Raw genomic sequence first — 18,929 nt, forward strand, 5'->3', positions numbered from 1 at the left:
GCCGAAAATACGTATCAGTTTCATCTGTGTTTTACTGATTTGTTCGCAAGCTGCTTGGAGATTAATGTGGATGAAGGACAGTTGAGCCAACAGAAAGAATAAAGCTCAGGTTGTAGTTCAGTGGTAGAACACATTCCTTGTAGGCAGAAGGTGGAGAGTGTCAGATCCTGGTGTCTCCAGTCAAAAGTACCAGGTAGCCAAGGGGGGGGGCACATTTTGGGGCTTGTGGTCAGTTCCGCATTTACGTATAAGCCAAACAAGCTATAGCTTAGGGCCCCACTCTCTTAGGGGCTACAAAAAAAATTAAAGAGTGGGGACTGGATGTACATTTCCAAAATATAAGATAAAAAAACAAATAAAATAAAACCTACATACAGCAACAGTGTTTTGTGTTGTGTAGGCTCCTGTTATGCGCAAATGGCTTTAGATACCTATTAGGTCCATAAATTACCATATAGCATATATTCAACACAAAAAACCACGACAATTTGTTGTTGACAAAGGACAGCTGGACATATAAAGGGCCCCATTACCTTCAGTAGCTTAAAGATAAAGGTAAAGGTACCCCTGACCATTAGGTCCAAGCTGTGACCGACTGTGGGGTTGTGGAGCTCATCTCGCTTTATTGGCCGAGGGAGCCGGCATACAGCTTCCGGGTTATGTGGCCAGCATGACTAAACCGTTTCTGGCAAACCAGAGCAGCGCACAGAAACAGCATTTACCTTCCTGCCAGAGCGGTACCTATTTATCTACTTGCACTTTGACATGCTTTCAAACTGCTAGGTGGGCAGGAGCAGGTATTGGTAAAACCTATTTGGTGTTTCACAACTTTCTGACTAGTTGCAGGACCTTAGCCAGACCTAGCAGAGTACACGCAGAATCCACGGAAGCAATTGGCAACTTGGCTGCAGACAGGATAGACGAAGCAGGAACCAGGAACTTGTAGTTAGGTGTTTATTATACAGTGGACTATTTACAAGAACAGAACACAGATCTTTTGCTAGCTCTCTCTGACACGACTCACAACTCCTACACCTGAACCTCTGAACACTGAACTTCTGAACTAACACATTCCAGTTAGTAGGCCATTAATTATCACTCCCTAGAGAGAGCTTGACCAATCAGGGAGTTGTCTCCATGTCTCTGTTATCACCAGGCAGACTTACTCCTTCAGATTGCCTTCTGGCTGTCTGCCAAACCTTAATTGACTCTGTTTGAGTAGCTGCACATACACAGTTTCCCAACAGCAGGGACCGAGCAACGGGAGCTCACCCTGTCACGGGGATCCAAACCGCCAACCTTCTGATCAGCAAGCCCTAGGCTCTGTGGTTTAACCCACAGCGCCACCTGCGTCCCGGCTTAGGGCCTCATCAAACTTAAATCCGGTCTTGCTTATGGTACACTTGCAATGTTGAGAGACCGCCATGGACACTATTCATCTCCAGTTGCTTCTTTGCTTTTCCAAAGGATCTGGGTAAAACGTGATCTGGCAGACTTAAAACAGATCCTCTTGAATTTGCATGTTTTTCATGTGGGATTCCCCCCCCCCAAAAAAAACCCCATTGTATTAGATTTTCTTCAATGAATCACTCCAGTTGTTTTGTTTAAGACAGCTTTTTTTGGTCCCGACAACAGTAGCAGCTTAGGAACCAACAAAGGTGGATCCACAAGCCTGTAAGATACACAAGAATATAAAGGCACCCCCTTGTCTTAGCTTTACCCATGCGTAGAAATTAAGCCATGTTCTCAGAGGAAAAGCATGCCTGCATGATCAGATCCCTGATTCAGCAGGAAGAATTCAGCATCTGCTTTTGTCAGGCCGGTCCAGGCTGAGATTGTTTTCCTGCACAAACGCTCTTGACAATAAACAGATTCTCCTAACGATACCCTTCCACACACTATTCCCACATCTCTTCCTGTGTAGGCTGTCCAAAAATGTATACATCAATACGTTTGCTCGCTACCCCATCAGGATAATAAAGCTTACAATGGTAGATTTTATTTTACTTTGTTTTCCTGCACAATCTCTGGGCTGAATCCAGCGTTAGTCATTAGCCTTCCTGTCCATTGATTTCAGTGGGTCTACTCTTGTGACTAACATTGAACACGACATGCTGATGAGAGTAGCAGTCCAGAATCTGGAAGGCCCCTGGTTCCCCATGCCTGCTCTAACCATTCTACTGCACTGTCTCTCGGTGTGGTAACTAACTATCCTGTGACTAATTTAGGGACGTGTCTCAAAGGCTGCACTGTGGTGAGTCAAACTGTTTGCAAAACTCTGGTGTGAGCTTTCTTTCCCTTTTAGAGTTCACCGTCCTTGTGGAAGTCCGCACGGCCACGCGGTCGAGCCTCTACCCTGTCTTGTTTGACGATGAGCAGCCTCTCAGCAAATATGAATTTGTGGTCACAAGCGGGAGCCCCGTGGCAGCAGACAGAGGTAAGTAGCCTGCCATAACAAGAACAGAGTCCTTTGTGGTAGCCATGCTGAAACGGCTGTCACCACGATAAATCAGAGACTCCTACCCTGTTGCTGTTTGTTTTAGGGGAGGGTGGAGGAGAGGAATTAGGTATGCAAAAAGAGAAGTCGTGTTTAATAATTATAATAATAATTTATTTATAGCCCTCCCTCCCCAACCGAAGCCGGGCTCAGAGCGGCTAACAACAGTAAAAGTAACACAGTTTACATAAAATCACAATCAATTAATTGAAATACATTCTAAAATCACTTCATTCTAAAATCACTTCTGAATCAAATTAATGGCAACTATTGGGCTAGAGTTCTGTGAGGATTACCAAAGGAGGGGGTCAGACTGTGCCTTGGCTAAAGGTCTGGTGGAACAGCTCTGTCTTGCAGGCCGTGCGGAAAGATGTCAAGTTTGTGGCATGAAATACCGTACTTTTCCGTGTATAAGATGCCCCCGTGTATAAGACGCCCCCTCTTTTTTGGGACTCCAAATAGAGAAAATGGGAGGGGGAGATTGCCCACAGTTGTTGAGCTTTCTTGGGGGGGGGATTGCTGAAAATCGCTCCCCTGCAGGAACGCAGCAGCCAATTGCATGCACATTGGCGATGCCACCAATCGTCTGCACGCTTGCTCAAAGCAAGCACCAATTGCCTGCCCAATTGCCGCAGAAGCCAATAGCCAGCAGACCTTGCAGCACTCACCAATCACCCACAAAAACACCACAGGCAGTGTCCTGCTCGCGGCAGCCACCAATCACACCTCTCCACTATCCGTGTATAAGATGACCCCAGGTTTTTAGCATAATATTTTAATGAAATAACCTAGTCTTAAACACAGAAAGGGACGCGGGTAGCGCTGCGGTCTAAACCACAGTGCCTAGGGCTTGCCGATCAGTAGGTCGGTGGTTCAAATCCCCGCGACTGGGTGAGCTCCTATTGTTCGGTCCTTGGTCCTGCCCACCTAGCAGTTAGAAAGCACCTCAAAGTGCAAGTAGATAAATAGGTACCGCTCCGGCGGGAAGGTAAACGGTGTTTCCGTGCGCTGCTCTGGTTCACCAGAAGTGGCTTAGTCATGCTGGCCACATGACCCTGAAGCTGTACGCCTGCTCCCTCGGCCAGCAAAGCGAGATGAGCACCGCAACCCTAGAGTCGTCCGCAACTGGACCTAACGGTCAGGGGACCTTTTACTTTTTTAAACACAGAAAAATACGGTACCTTCATGGAAGTTTGGGGCAGCAGTAAAACTGCTAGCACATTTGCAAAGCCAAGCAGGGTCTGGTATGGTTTCAAATGGGATGGGGGACTGCATGTTGAGATTCCTGTATTGCAGGGGTTGGATTAATGACCCTTATAGTAAGACAATGCAAGCTATGGGGTTGTGCCAAAGGACAAGGTGGATTTTGTGGAGGTTGCTACCTGCATGTGATAGAAATTTTGTAAGCACATATTTTTGCCCAATGCTGCACTGCCTGCTTCCAGAGCACTTAATAGTGCAGCACAGCTAAGTATTTTTCTTTCCGGTTCCAGTTGGTCCCACCATCTTGAACAAGATTGAAGCGGCCCTGACGAACCAGAACCTCTCTGTGGACGTGGTGGACCAATGCCTTGTCTGCCTTAAGGAGGAGTGGATGAAGTAAGTGTCCAGGGGCCTTGAGAAAAAGGTTGCTGGATGAGGCCCTGTTTTAAGCCCAGCACCTTGTTTTCTCAGTGGCCAGTCAAAGGCCTTCGGGCATAGCTGCCAACCTTCCCTTTTTTGCAGTAAATTCCCTTATTTCAGCGCTGTTTCCCACTGCTTCCCGCTGCTATCCCAGATTGTTAGATATCCTGTAGACTGTCCCCGGGACAGGTGAGGCTGCTGATCCCTTATTTTTAAAAGTTGACAGCTATGCCTTTGGGAAGCCTGCAAGCAACGACCTGAATGCAACAGCAATTTCCCCTGCTTCTGATTCATGGCAATGGGTGTTCAGAGGCTTTATCAAACCCTCAGCTTAATAATAATAATAATAATAATAATAATAATAATAATAATAATAATAATAATAATAATATAATAAATATTCTTTATACCCTGCCCATCTGGCTGGGTTTCCCCAGCCACTCTGGGCAGCTTCCAACTTATATAAAAACAATTAAACATTAAAAATCTTCCCCGTACGGAGCTGCCTTCAGATGTTTAGAGACAGAAAATTATACGGCATTCCACTACGCAAAGTGTTGGCTGCGTATGAATTTTCTTTCCCTTTTCCCACTGCAGCAAAGTGAAGGTCCTCTTCAAATTCACGAAAGTGGACAGCAGGCCGAAAGAAGACACCCAGAAGCTGCTGAGCATCTTGGGAGCGGCTGAAGAGGACAACGTGAAGCTGCTGAAATTCTGGATGACCGGCCTGAGCAAGACCTACAAGTCTCACCTGATGTCGACGGTCCGCAGCCCGACTTCTTCGGAGTCTCGAAACTAGGAAACTAGAACTCTTTCGGCTCTGCTTGAGGAAACCCTCGCTTGAGCCTTCAAGCCTGGATGTTCTCCGTGCAGCAGAGCAGCCCGGCTGTTTCAGGATGCAAGGGGACGCAGAATCTCATGGCGTATCCTCCGCAGATCAGAGCGTGCTTCTGTGTGCTGGTTTGCAATAGGTTTGGAGCGCCTTATCCTTCCTCCTGATGGTGAAGCTTCTTTGGCAAGAAGGCTGTTACCTCTTGAAATCTGAGGACTGAGGGGGCTTCTGGACTTTCTCCTCTGTGACACCAGACTAGAGAGGTGAGGTGTTTTATTACCTGGTGAGGCAGGCTTCATCGACACCTTTCGTAATCTGGTGACCACACATGGCAGCCTGAGAATTTGAATTAGTCTACGGATGGGTTGAAATGGTATCTCAAATGCCCTGCAGCATCTAAGCAAAATTAAGTGGCTATTATTTGATGCCCCTCCAAACTCACAGACAGGACTATTCCTGAGGGGGCGCCTGTCCCGACGTCTGCATTTAGGAACCAGTTTGCAACCATCCTGTTCCCCCCGTGTTCGGAAGTTTTTCCTCCAGTAAGCAAGCCTGTATTGTGGGAAGTGACCTTTGATTCCCCAATCTCTGAATCCCCAATCTGAAGAGTCCGCTGAGAAAAGCTGTCCAGCAGGCTGAGACGCTGAAAAAGACATGTTTGGCTGCTCTAATTTGAACGAATTTGTGGAGACCTCTTCTTCTCAGGCAACGGGAGGACAGGAACCCCTGTCACCTGTCCTGCGCGGGAAGCTAGGCAGGAGAGACCTGGGAAGGAAGACCACACTCCCAAGTGAGGTGGTGATATCCAATTTGCATATTGACCTGCCTAGCGGAGCAAGTGGGGAGGGGACAACCCTATCTCAGGATGCCCTCTTCCTTGCAGCAAAACAGAAGCTTACACTTAAAAATAAATGAAATTTATCAAAAGCTCCTGTACTGTATTCTGGAGGAAGGCAACGTGAACTTGCATCCCTGTTTTCCAGAGTTATGTTGCTGCCTTGCACTTTTAGCAAGATCTGACTCTTGCCTACTTCCTAAGACTTATTTGCCAGTAGCAAAAGGAAAGGAAGCAAAAGAATTGTTTTGCAAGTGCATTGCAGCTTTATATCCTGCATGGTTACATACCCAGTTCCCTTTCCTAAACTATTTCCATGTGCAAGAGCTCATGCATTCAGTTGCAAAATGGGAGAATATTTCAAGGGTGCCATTAACTCTCTCCCGTTGGTTTCAGTGGGACTTGAAGGATTAATTTTGAATGGATTGTACCCAATTGTACCCAGCCTAGGAGGTAGTAGCTTTTGCTGCTGCACAGCCTATTTCTGGTGAAATGGAATTTGCAGAAATAATTTCTTTTGAAACGTGTTCAAGAACGTAAACATTAGTTACCGTAGTTCCCCCCACTCCCTTACCCCATGAAGTTTTTATTTCTAATTGCATAACTAAGGTGATGGTGGACAAACTCCACAAATCTCCTTTGCTGGGAAAGAAAACCTAAACTTAAAATATTTAATGTTTTATTTTAAAATGGGGAGAAGTGAAAAAAATAATAGGTGAGCCTAGGTTTGCGGTGTCTGATTTTAACATTTTTTATCTTGGCGTATGCGGTTAACATATTTATACTAAACTACTCTACAGGAAGATTCCTCTAACAAAACTAGCTATTCTTTCCATTTTGGAGATGTTAGCAGGTCCTTATTGATTTTTTGTTAATTATTTCAAAGAGTGTGTAAAACTGCGAACCAATAAAAAAAAATGCTGTATTTTTTCCCCTATGAGGAAAATGTGGATTTTACTGTTTCAGCCCAGTAAAACAGTGCCTAATGGGCAAGTCACTTTCCATTTGAAGTAACATACCCTCAAATCAGCTATCTGCTTGTCGAATTGCTTAATATGTGGGAGGCTGGTTAACAATTTGATCCCTCCTTACTCTAAAATGAAAGGGGGCTAGACTTTCAGTCATGGGCGTAGCCAGGATTTTTTGTTGGGGGGGGGGCAAGGCTCAGCAACTTTTGCTTTCCAAGAAAATTTTGTTGGTCCATCCAACGACAATGGGTAGATCACTGTCAGTTTTTAATACTGTGAGTGGATCGCAGTTTGTTGGGAGTTGGACGTACCTGCCCTAGATGGTTGCAGCATCCACACAGGGCATAAGCTGGCTTTGTATCTTGACTGGATACAAAAAAAGGACAAGGTGCCTTTTTCACGCCACTGAATCAACCGACCTTGAGCGTCTAAATAGAGCATGCAGCATGTCTCGGTTCTGCAAGACACACCTGCTGTGTCTTGTAGTTTTGAAGCAAAGTTTCCAACTTTTGATTTAAAAAATCAGGTTGCCGTGGCTTTAAACATATGTAAAGGGACACTGCTTAAGTTGTTTCTTAGTTCCCAGTTCCTTATTTGCTTGAAAGTATGAACCCCAAAGTAAGCTTTTTGGGATAGATAGCCCATATCCTATATCTACTGTATCTACTTTTGCTTTAATAATAATAATAATAATAATAATATTGGAGCCTGTTTTATTCCATACGATATATCTTTATTGTCATTGTCCCATGCAGAACAATGAAATTGGAAAACTACTTAAAACTACATATATAGCACAAGTGAAATTTTTTATTATTATACACCTTTTTTATTATTTTATTACAAATTTTTTTACATTATTATTATTATTATTTATTACAAAATTTTTTATTATATACACCTTTTTCCCTGGCAGGAACTCAAGGCGGTTTATAGATAAAGAAATAAGAACCACTTACAACATGGAGAAAAATAATTATAAAAGTATATTGATAGAATTAAAAGCTATATATAACTATATAAATTTATTTTTAAAAACTTTATGGTTAACTTTCTGTTATCACTTGTTTGTTAGCGGTTGCAATGACTGTATACTAAACTGCCTTGGACGGATGCTGTTTTGAAAGCCGAGGGTTATAAATGGATAAAATGAACTTCATTTCTTTTAAACGAAACACGAAGCGCAGCTGGAAGCAACATAACGAGACGCTTGGAAACTGTGGCGTGTGCGGATGCGCATGCGCCACCTGTCCGCGCCTGCCGTTTTATGTTCTCTACAGCCTTAATGACAGCGCATGCGCTGTAGTGGACGCAGCGCTCTGAGGGGACAAAAACCCTCAAAGCACTTGAGCTGAGTTCGAGTCGCCAAGTAAAAAGGTTGATGAAGTGAAGAATGCGCATGCGCCACGGCAGTTTAAAAGAAAAAGCGGTTGAGAGGAAAAGAGCGGACGCGGACGGACGCATGCGCCGTGGCGTGGGAAGGCACGTTTGAGCGGGACGGAGCGCACGCGCTTGTGCAATTTAACATACAAGGCAGCTGAGAGGATAGCGCGCGCGGAGGGGCGCATGCGCGGTAGGGGGAAAAAAGGCGGTTGAAGGAGCGCGCGGAGACGCTGGCCGTCGTGGCGCCCTGAGGCGACGATGTGGCGCGGCAAGGCGCAGGCCCTGCTAGCGGTGGGGCTCGGCATGGCTCTCGAGGCGCTGGCCTGCTGGCTAATAGGGCGGCTGGGTCGGTCGTCGTCGTGGTGGCCGTGGTGGCAGCGGCCGCCTTCCCCGGTACGCGAGGTGCTTTTCTTCCCGTCGCGCGTGACGTGCGTGGAGTCGCTGCTGGCGGAGGAGGAGGAGGCGGCGGCGGCGGCGACCCCGTGCGCGTGCCTGCTGCCCCACGGCGAGAGCGCGCTCGGGCGGCTCCTGGCGCGCGTGCTGTCGGCGCGGCGCTCGCTGGACTTGTGCGTCTTCGCCTTCTCCAGCCCGCAGCTGGGCCGCGCCGTCTGCCTCCTGCACCAGAGGGGCGTCCACGTGCGCGTCGTCACCGACACCGACTACATGGCCCTCAAGGGGTCGCGGATCGGGGAACTCCGGAGAGCCGGTGAGTCGCCCGGGAGGGAAGGAGGGAGGGCGGTGTGAGGCAGAAGGGGAACCTCAAGGATCGTCTAGCCCAACCCCCGGCGAGGCGGGCGCCACAAACCAGAAAACACCCGACGGGCGGATTTTAACCCGTTGTTTACTTATTAAATTTGCACACCGTCCTTCATCCGCAGATCTGAGGGCTGCTCACAGCATAAAAATACAAGATTTTTTTTAAAAAACTACACACCCCAGAAACGACATAATAAAGTCAAGAAGAGTAAAAAGATGAACAAGAGCAAGACAAAACAATGACCCCGTCCCCACCCCCCTCCCACAAACACATTTAAAAGTCCAGTAAAGGATGAACTTCCCTGGGGAGAGCATTCCACAAAAAGGGGAGCCACTGTCTGGTTTTATGTCGTTGGAAATCTCTGCGATGCATTTTCTTTTTAGAAACAAACCAGCCCCACCACTCTGATTAAAATCCTCTCCTAAAGTTCTTTCTGATATGAATGTTGTTCATAATTTGTAATGAGGTCCCAGCTTGGGAGGAAAGCAGGGTATAAAATACATTTAATAATAATTATGCTGAATTTGGTAGCGGAGTTGTCATTTACATACCCCACCCTGCAAGGATTTTGTTGTTTTCACTTATTTATACGACAGTCAACGTTCAGCAGTCCCACCCAACCCCAGCAGAACCACTTGGTTGTTGGCCTCCGTCTATCTCTAGAGAAATGAAGTGTGACTTCCAGGGTGAAGTCAAACTGTGGCTGCAGAGATTGGTAAATCATTAACTGCTGCCTCCTGTGTTGTTTTTGTTGCATTAGCAGCACTGAATTTACTTCTCCAGGATGCAAGCCTGCGGAGCGTGTATGGCGGTCATGTCTGTTTAACGCCATTTAACTTTTAAGTCATTTCATGGTATAATTCCACAAGTTGCCGTGTCCTCATAAGTTCTTTTTGCACTTAAGAAATTTCAGCCACTGAATTTCTGTATGTAGCTCTCAGTACACTAAGTATAGTGTTGGGAGCTAAGTCAGTTTGGTGGAAAGATGGAAAAGTGATTTTGTGGCACTGAATAGGGTATGCTGGTTTTTCAGGCATTCAGGTACGTCATGATCAGGATAGTGGCTACATGCACCATAAGTTTGCCATCATTGACAAAAAAATGCTGATCACTGGCTCCCTGAACTGGACTACTCAAGCCATTCAAAACAACAGAGAGAACCTGCTGGTAGTTGAAGACAGGGACTGTGTGAATCTTTTCCTGGCAGAATTTGAAAGGATTTGGGAGGACTACAATCCGGCTCATTACACATTTTTCCTCAAAGAAGAACCGCAGGTACAGAAAAAGAATAAAACTATTCCTCAAACAAAATTGCAGCTTAAATGACTATTTTGAAGCAGTAAATTTTTTAGTCCAAAGACTGGTTCCTAAGTTAGGTGTTTGAGAACGGCATAAATTGCTTTAGGAGTAACTAAATGCAAATTTATGCTCCTTTAAAAAATTGTACAAGCAACATATTTGTGTTTGAATTATTTTTTGAGAAATAGATGGCCTGTACTTGTGTGCTATTATACCTTTTAAATAAAGCATGCCTTTTAAATTCTAATACATATGTTTCTGTTGTAAAAACCGCTGTCAGCACATGTAGATAGCATTTCAAGAAGAGTTTTATTCTGCCATTCTCTTGGCAACCCTAGTATCCACATGCAGGATGTTACTGGGGGGCGGGGACCTTTTAACATACAGCCAACTCCCAAATTTATGTGGCGCTTACTTTTTGAGGCACTGCACGTTCAAGTTAAATCACATATATTTGAAATATGATTGAAAAAGCCTGCAAATACCCTGTTCCGCCCCCTTTTGTGACGTTTTCGGGTTACTTTCGAGTTCAGTGCAATGTTTGTGTGTGTGATTGCGCACATATCGGATGCACCTAAAATGGTTGCTGCCTGAACAGCTTTGTCCCCTTTGGTTTTTAATGTTTGATGTTTTTATTATGTTTTTAGATATGCTGTAAGCCACCCAGAAGCCCAGCCATATGGGTGGGGTATAAATTTAAAAAAAATAAAGAATAGAACCATTTGCCTTTGTAGATGAGCAGCATAAAGCAGGAGACCTACTTGAAAATAAATGCCCATTGTGTGAATGGGCATGAACGTGTGTGCTTAACTCACAGATAATTCATATGCTGCTCTTTCATGTGTGGAAGGGGAAGTAATATTACTGTTTTATTCTGCCTTGGTCTGACCACACCTGGAATAGTTTCCAGTTCTGGGCACCACAGTTTAAGAAGAATATTGACAAGCTGGAACGTGTGCAGAGGAGGGCAACCAAGATGATCAAGGGTCTGGAAATCAAGCCTTACGCTTTGAGGGAGTTGGGTATGTTTAGCATGGAACTGGGGAGACTGAGAGGAGATAGGTTAGCCATCTTAAAAATCTAAAGGGCTGTCACATGGAAGATGGAGCAACCTTGTTTTCTCCTGCTCCAGAAGGTAGGACCTGAACCAATGGATTCAAGTTACAAGAAAGGAGATTCCAACTAAACATCAGGAATAACTTTTTGACAGTAAGAGATGTTAGACAGTGGAATGGACTCCCTTGGAAGTTTGTGGTGCTCTCTCCTTCCTTGGGGTTTTTTAGGCCATCTGTCATGGATGCTTTAGTTGAGATTTCTGCATTGCAAGGGAGTGGGCTAGATGATCCTGGAGGTCCCTTCCAACTCTACAGCTCTGTGATTCGATGACTGTACATGTGTAGAATTCAGCCCTAGAATCACAGAATTGTAGAGTTGGAAGGGACCTTAAGGGTCAACTCCCTGTAATGGAGGAATCTCAAACAGAACTGGAACTTGGTATATCAGTGGGCGGGGAAGCTGTGACTCTACAGGTGTTAAGACTTTATCCACTGTAATTCCTGCCCACTAGCCATCCAGGGTGGGACTGATGGCCACTGGGCAGCCAACATCAGCTGGAATATCACATTTGAAGAGGGTATACTAAAAAACACCTGCCTGTCCTAATAAATGGGTGGGTGCAGAATAAGGCTGAGAGGTACCTTATGTTGACATGTAAGTTGTAGCCATAACCAATATCCCAAGTGTAGAAATGAAACTCTGGTGTAAGCGTATTTTTTGGTGCCAGTTTGGGGAGGGAACTGTTGAGGTAGGAATATTCAACATCTGGAAGAATTTTCTGACAGTAAGAGCTTGTACAACAGTTGAACAGACTCTCTTTGGAAGATGTGGACTCTCCTTCATTGTAGGTTTTAAAGCAGAGGTTAGATGATCTGTCAATGGATACTAGAGATTCCTGCATTGTACAGGGTTGGACTTAGAACTCTATGATTCTATGGACACCAGAGTTTTAAGGGCTTTGAATCAGTCTGTCAGTGGTTTTCCAAAAGTATTGAAGCTGTTCCAAAGAGACTGTATGTGTGGTTATCACAGTACTCTTGATACAGTAGAAACGCCATTGTACCCAAGAAGTGGGTACACTGTAGTGACTTAAATAAATATGTTGTGTGCTCCTCAAAGAGGAGGAGGGAGGAAGATAATGGATCACGGTCATAGAACTTTCTCCAGGGTCATATGCTGTTTTAAAGCAGCTATATTCATTTAGCTTTTAGTTTTTGAAAACTGTCAGCAAAACACATACAGAAACAATATGTGGTAATTAATAGTAATTTATCACTAGTTCAGAATGCTTCAGCCTTTCTTGAAGCCATTTAGTAATTGGTGTACTGTAATCATTGTGGCCTTCCAATGGTAGTTCATAAAATGTTTCTTAATACTTATATTGAAGGGTAACTGCAGGTGGGATAGCTGCTACAATCATTCTTATGTGCTATTAAATTCTTTGGACATTTCATAATTTCACGTGTGCTATTTTTGCTGTGTATCTGCCCTGAAATGCCTCTCCAGAGCAGACAGAAGTACTTGGAGGCTTTCCACAATTGTATTGCATAGATCCTTTTATTAGTAAGCATAGCATCCTTGACTGTTGTCTTCTATTCCTAACTGAAGGATGCAAAAACATTGGAATGCTATTTCAAGAACTTCTCTGTCTCTAGTGTTAACAAAAATCTTCTCCACAGCATGCCAAGGGTGGTGCAAAAATAGTTTATTACGATACAGTTTTATGTATAGTTAAGTAATTAATATTTACAAAATAATCATCAGCTACATCCATGGGAACCCTAGCATGTCACACAAGGCTTGTAAGGAATAAATACTGTGACATAAATGATACTTCTATTACAGTGAACAGCTGAAGGAGGAAATAGCTCTTAAAAGCATGAAAACAAAACAAGAGGAGAAAGATACCTTTCAGACTCCAAGGAGGCGGCTCAAACCATTCATCTTTGCAAAAAGAGTCAGATTGGACACGTTTGTTCACCAGGCAAATTAGAGAATATGTTCCCCCAGTGAATTGGTTTTATTTGATTCTGCTTCTCTTGCATGCGAGTTCCAGTTTTTGGGGTTAGCAGCTTTCCTGCCGAATCCCACGGCTGCTCTGGCTCTGAATCTTGCAGGGCTGGAGTAATTGATCATTCTCCTCATGCTTGGATGACCACTTTAGGATTCAATTTGGTCGTGGTCAATTAGGAGTTGAGGCTTCTGTAGGCTTGCTTGTCGATCAAGCAGGTTTATAATATAGACTGATTTCAGTATCTTTTAAAAGGAAGCTGGTGTTGAATTGGCATGAAGAAGAGCTCAAATAGGGATACCTGTGTGTGTACAGTGCTTGCCTCACCTTCTTAGCCATATACACATTTTGTCCAAACAAGTACCACATTGGAGGAGTGTACTAATGCAGGCTTTTGTTACTCAAGAACACTTAGCTGATAGCTTCTCAAGTGCTTTGATTTCTCTTAGAGGTGACTGTTTTAATACACTATTAGAAGCTGTGTTCTTCTACTGGCAGACTGAAATGAGAACCCTACATCAATCCTCATGACTAGAGGGGTTAATTCACTTGGCACTAGAAGGGTTCTGCTGTCAACTCCCAGTTTCATTTACTCCTTAGTGGACTTCAGTGCATGGCGTGAGGCTGCTAAGCACTGCTTGAAAAAGCAAGACATTTTCTAATGTGCCATATAACTGTTCTCCAAGGCATGCAGTCAGTAATGGACTCCCATCTACTTTCCATAGTCTAGTGGTAAAGATGACCCCGGCACTGTAACTCTGTTGAAACTACATCGCAATGAAATATAGTGTTAGAGTAAATTGAATAATCATCCTATGTTAACTGTTGTTACAGTTTTTGTTACACCACCATGCCATGTAACCTGAAAAAGATGGGTGGGTTGCAGGAATAAAAATCTACTCCATTCCCTTATCGAAATCCTTGGTTTACTCCGCAACAGCGCCAAGTTACCATGCAAGAATACTGATGTACGCTTAGTGACAGAATAACTACCACCATTAATATACAGATATACTACTCTCTGCAATCATATATATGCACACCCAAGAGTTGTTTATGCCACTGTCAGCTCTAAGATTATTGAACTGAAAAGGGTAAGAAAATTAATGTATAGGTAAGTAGGCTTGAAGTTTTTTGAAACACTGTACATCTTCTTTGGACAGGCATTTCCAAAACTAAAAAGGTATCAGAGAAATTTTAAAATATATTTATAATGTTCAAACAAACCAACAGACATTCTTTAAGGGAACATAGAGTGGGTTTATCGGGTTACACTAATTTCCTTTTCCAAGTCAAAAGGACATTGTATTAGAACAAGATTTTTAAAAAATTCACCCCCAAAACCCCTCCACTATTTTTTTTTTGAGTAATAAATATTTACATTGCGTGCTTTGAATACTATACAGGTTTTAAATTATTTTTAAAGAGAATAACAAAGCTTTTTTAAAAAAGAAAGAAATTACAAAGGAAGTATAAGCTACACTGAGCGTGCATGTGCTTCAAAGTGTTCACAACAAACTAAGTACTGCATATGAGCCACCAAAATGCAAAAAATCCAGTGGGATTCTAATCAAGTATGTTGTTATTACAAAAAGTGACACTTATTAAGAAACAACGCGTAGGGCTACTTGCAGGCAGCCTCTGCCACAGGAAAAACAGCCTGCTTGGGATCTGCACATCGGCAATCCCCCTTTTCCATATTTTAATGGGATAAAGGAAAATGAGTTTCATTAACAGAACACTCAATTCTGTTTCAAAAGGAGAGACGAATAAAGAAATCTGCAACAGGCAAGCTTAAAGAAGCTGTTATGCAAGTATATTTATACTGTACATCCATTAGTGTTGAACTTCACTGAGACCACAGTTATTTTGTAGTGTAGGTTTGTGTAAAATGCAGCAGCTTGCAACATACCTATTTATTCACATAATGTTTATACTGTGCCTTTTAAAAGCCATTCAAGAAATACAACTAGAATGCCAACTTGCTTTGCTGTGTATGAAGAGCAACTTGGTCACAGCAGTACAGACTTTCTTGAGCAAAAAGATGCTTGGTTGCTTTTTTTTTTTACACCAATTTTAATGTTTGTGAAATACTGGCTATTCTAATCTTAGAGGACATAGGACATTTGTTTGTTTTATTAAAGTGTATGGATTAAACATAAACATAATCCAAAGATAATTCATTCCAGTGGCAAGGTTTCTCTCAAGTTCCAGGAAAAATAAGGAAAAATAAGATTCTTCTGCCAAGCTACAAGCCTAGTTAATGATTTTAAAGGAGAAAGAAAATAAACTAAGCCTGAAGCACAACCATCCTTCCTTAGCCACCCTAGGGAATAAAAATGCTGACTTTCCATTATGTGCTAACCACTCTGTGCAGTCAGACAGTGTGGACAGACTGCTAGAGGTACCAATGCAAGACAGCCAAACCCTATCCCTTTCATACCTGATTTAAAAAGAAACTGCCAGACACACAGCAAGAAGACAGCAAATTTTCTGCTGTGAAGACCCCCCTGCTCCAAAATAGCAACAGCTTTTGAAGGAACATTGCTTTGCATATAAGACAGACAAAGATGCTAAGAGCTGTTTTGCTTCGGCATGGATCAGCAGCAAGGGCCCACAGAATAGCATCAATGTGTGTCCAATTAAGAACAGGATGAAACTAAAAGGGACAGGGTGCTCTCTCTAGCCTCTAACAGCAAAACTTTGCTTTACAGATTTGTCTGCTCAAAAGATCAACAATTTTAGTCTGAATAGACTGAAAAGCAGAACGCCACCTCAAATTCACCCCACCTGAGCAAGGCAGATAAAAAGAATTTTAAAATACCAAAAACCGCCTTGCCCACAAACCTTGTAGAATTAACTTCCCAACACTTCCTATACGTTTTTCAAAACAGCAATGTTCACCTGCTTTTGGAATAAAAAATTGCATGCATTGTTCAAAGCTTCTCTATATACATTATTCTGCTTGGGAAAGGACTTTTGGCCCTGGAACCCAACAGATCAAATATTCAATGCCTCTGTTATTGGGCCTCATAGGTAAGGAGGACAAATGGGCCCAGACAACTGCTTTGTTTCAGATAAACAATGGCACTAAGATGTTTTCAAAAATTTGGACTGCCACTTTTCAAATGCCCCCATTTAGCAAGGTTACTTGTGACTTGCCATTCCCCTGTTTAGACTTCTCTCTCCACTGACATCTTGCAACTGTATTTCCACATGCAGATGCTACCAGCTTACATGAACATACAGAAGACTCTCTTCAACTGTTTTGAGACCCATAAAGTCAATCCAAAGGCAAGCCAGCCCCCATTTCTGCCTTGACCTGCTTGGAGGACTGGCCTGACTTCAGCTGTACTGTTCCAAATACCTCTTGCTTATCAGCAAGCCACGCCCTTCCTGCTTTGTAAAAGAGCCCTGCCTATTTAGAATTCTGAACCATTCCTACCGATTACATGGCAGAAGCGCTCTTACTGCCTCCAGAGGACCAGAGCAAGGATTGCAAAAGATTTGTTCTTTAAAAGGCATCTTGAAGAAAAACTCTTCTGGGCAGAAGAATTTTGTTTGTTTTGCAGCAAATTAGGTGGGAGAAAAGTCTGGGTCACACTGTATGACAGACACAGAGGCAGATACATCCCACTGAAACTAAGAAACAGTGCAGATTCTAGCATCGCCTTGCCAGAAGGAGTGTGTGGAAGGAGACCACCCTATTTCTCCACGAGAAATAGTTAAGTTGCACTGATTAATTTCATCACAAGCTGATTGCACATCAATGCCTGCAACTGTTTGTATGCAAAGCAACTTAAAAGCTTTTCAAGAAGATCTAAGTGGCGTTAAGGGAATAAATTCCAAACTGACCACATAGTTAAACACCAATCTACAAATCAGGGCTACCACAAATGTCTTTTTCTAAGCCAATATCTTGTTGCAACAAACAAGCTTTCACTAAGGGCGCTGATTATGCCAAAAACAGGTCTGCATGTCTTGTTTCAGTGGTTCAAAATTTGATCCAAAGCATGCACTTAAGTGCTGGGTTCCTCTCAACAGTGGCAGAGCTAAGCACAGTGTGTTGCCTCCCTCCCCCCCATCCCAGGGCCCTGTCACTACACCAAAGAATTTGGTAAAACAGAGCTAGCTTATCAACAGGCTGTTGAGCCTTAATACTGACACTTAGTGTAATGGATATACAGTAGGAAGGATGTTTTTGTAGAGAGCCAAGGGGGGTGGGGAGCATATCCCCAATCTCTTCCAGCCCTCTTGCCAAGGTTAAAAACTTTGTAAGTCAGGACTAAGAAGTTGGGAAGTTCATTTGATGGTGGGCAGAAGAACCCCCAGCATTTTCCAGACTTCTGGAGCATCCATACAACAACAGAAAAAAAAACAACCCACACACAAGCAACAGCAGTGAGGATCCTAAGAGAACAAAAAACAGAAGGGTGCTTGTGCTGTGATGCCGCAAGCAAGGAGGTGTGCGTGGTCAAGCCAAATAGGAAGGAGAGAACTAGTCTTTCTTCAAGTCCTTGGATTCAAAGAGCTTGAGGCGCTCCTGCACGGTCAGGCCTTCCTTCAGACTCTGTACATGGGAGGAGAGAAGGAAGAGCAAACCGTTAAATGCCATTCTGGTGGGGAAAGCAAAAGTCCAATAGAGAGAGATGACACAGATGCTCAGGCAAAGGAAAGGCAAAAGATGGCATCCTCAATGGGAAGATTAGAAAGACATGCTTCAAAGAAAATGCACCATTATGGAGTGGTGTTATTGGTGAATCAATCCGCGGTGAAGAAAGACGGCAAATGAACTGGATGACTGCAGGCACAGCTAACTTAGTTGGGAGAGTAATTGCTTGGATGTTTGAGGCAACTGCAAAAGCCTTTGCTAGCTCATCAGCGCCTCAAAACTGCACTTTTCCCATAACCATTTTGTTTGAGCACTCAAGTCCAGGGCTGTACACCAACAGTTCATCAGCACAGCTGCCCTGAGTGATTCTTTCAACAAGCAGTTATGCCCCTACAATGGTTAATCCTGGTGAAAGCTAAATGGTTCTGGAGAGAAAGGATAGCCCAGTTGGTTGCAGCATGGTGCTGATATGTCAAGGTTGCAGGTTCGGTCCCGGTATGGGACAGCTGCATCTTCTTGCATTGCAGAGAGTTAACTAGATGATCCTCAGGGTCCCTTCCAACTGTACAATTCCATGATTCAAAGTCCTATCTTGATCCTGATATAAAGCAGCCGGTCTTGATAGACCAGGGTGCCATACGTTTCTGTCTGTTTTTTGCTAATCGGAGAAATACGTTAATTTCTAAGTTAAAACTTCCCCCCAAGTTAAGGGTCCATTTTGGGCCCTTTTTATTTCATGAGGGCAAAGCCAAGCACAGCCTGAAAGCTTCTAGCTGCCAAGATTACATTTGCAGTGTTTTGGCAATCTCACGTCATGTTTCCTGGAGCTATTTGTGATATATGATCTAAGGGTTTACATCAAGAATGGGAACCAGGTGGCCTCCAGGTACGCTTGGACTCTCAACTCCCACCAGCCCAGCAGAATGGCCAACGGACAGGGATGATGGGAACTGGGAGTCTAAAACATCTGGAAGGCAGCCGGTTCACCACCCCTTATTTAAACCCAGGATTCCAGAGGGGAGATTGTTGATAAGGTCCGGAGATCTCTGTCTGGAC

The 18,929-nt window shown here is 43.7% G+C and overlaps 3 protein-coding genes across 8 annotated transcripts in view; 2 read left to right on the forward strand and 1 right to left on the reverse strand.

The window, feature by feature from the left end:
- Nucleotides 1–6,724, forward strand: part of FLCN (folliculin) — a 28,765-nt gene extending 22,041 nt beyond the window's left edge. The window contains exons 10-12 of the mRNA XM_081169545.1: nucleotides 2,306–2,437; nucleotides 3,991–4,096; nucleotides 4,718–6,724. Coding sequence (XP_081025671.1) covers nucleotides 2,306–2,437; nucleotides 3,991–4,096; nucleotides 4,718–4,919 — 440 coding nt within the window. The 3' untranslated portion in view covers nucleotides 4,920–6,724. The remainder of the gene's footprint in view (nucleotides 1–2,305; nucleotides 2,438–3,990; nucleotides 4,097–4,717) is intronic.
- A 979-nt stretch (nucleotides 6,725–7,703) lies between these two features.
- On the forward strand, nucleotides 7,704–13,205 carry PLD6 (phospholipase D family member 6). Its single transcript, XM_081169741.1, has 2 exons — nucleotides 7,704–8,844; nucleotides 9,929–13,205. Exons 1-2 carry the CDS (start codon nucleotides 8,397–8,399, stop codon nucleotides 10,219–10,221), a joined length of 741 nt encoding a protein of 246 aa, XP_081025867.1. The 5' UTR covers nucleotides 7,704–8,396; the 3' UTR covers nucleotides 10,222–13,205.
- MPRIP (myosin phosphatase Rho interacting protein) overlaps nucleotides 12,939–18,929 on the reverse strand; it is a 159,636-nt gene continuing 153,645 nt past the window's right edge. For all 6 annotated transcript variants that reach the window (XM_081169328.1, XM_081169327.1, XM_081169332.1 and 3 more), the window contains one exon: nucleotides 12,939–17,831. Coding sequence is in view for 4 of the 6 variants with exons in the window: in XM_081169327.1 (XP_081025453.1) it covers nucleotides 17,760–17,831 (72 nt within the window). In the remaining 2 variants the exon portion in view is untranslated. The remainder of the gene's footprint in view (nucleotides 17,832–18,929) is intronic.

This window comes from Podarcis bocagei (genome assembly GCF_964188305.1).
Source record: "Podarcis bocagei genome assembly, chromosome: 14".
Classification (NCBI taxonomy): Eukaryota; Metazoa; Chordata; class Lepidosauria; order Squamata; family Lacertidae; genus Podarcis; species Podarcis bocagei.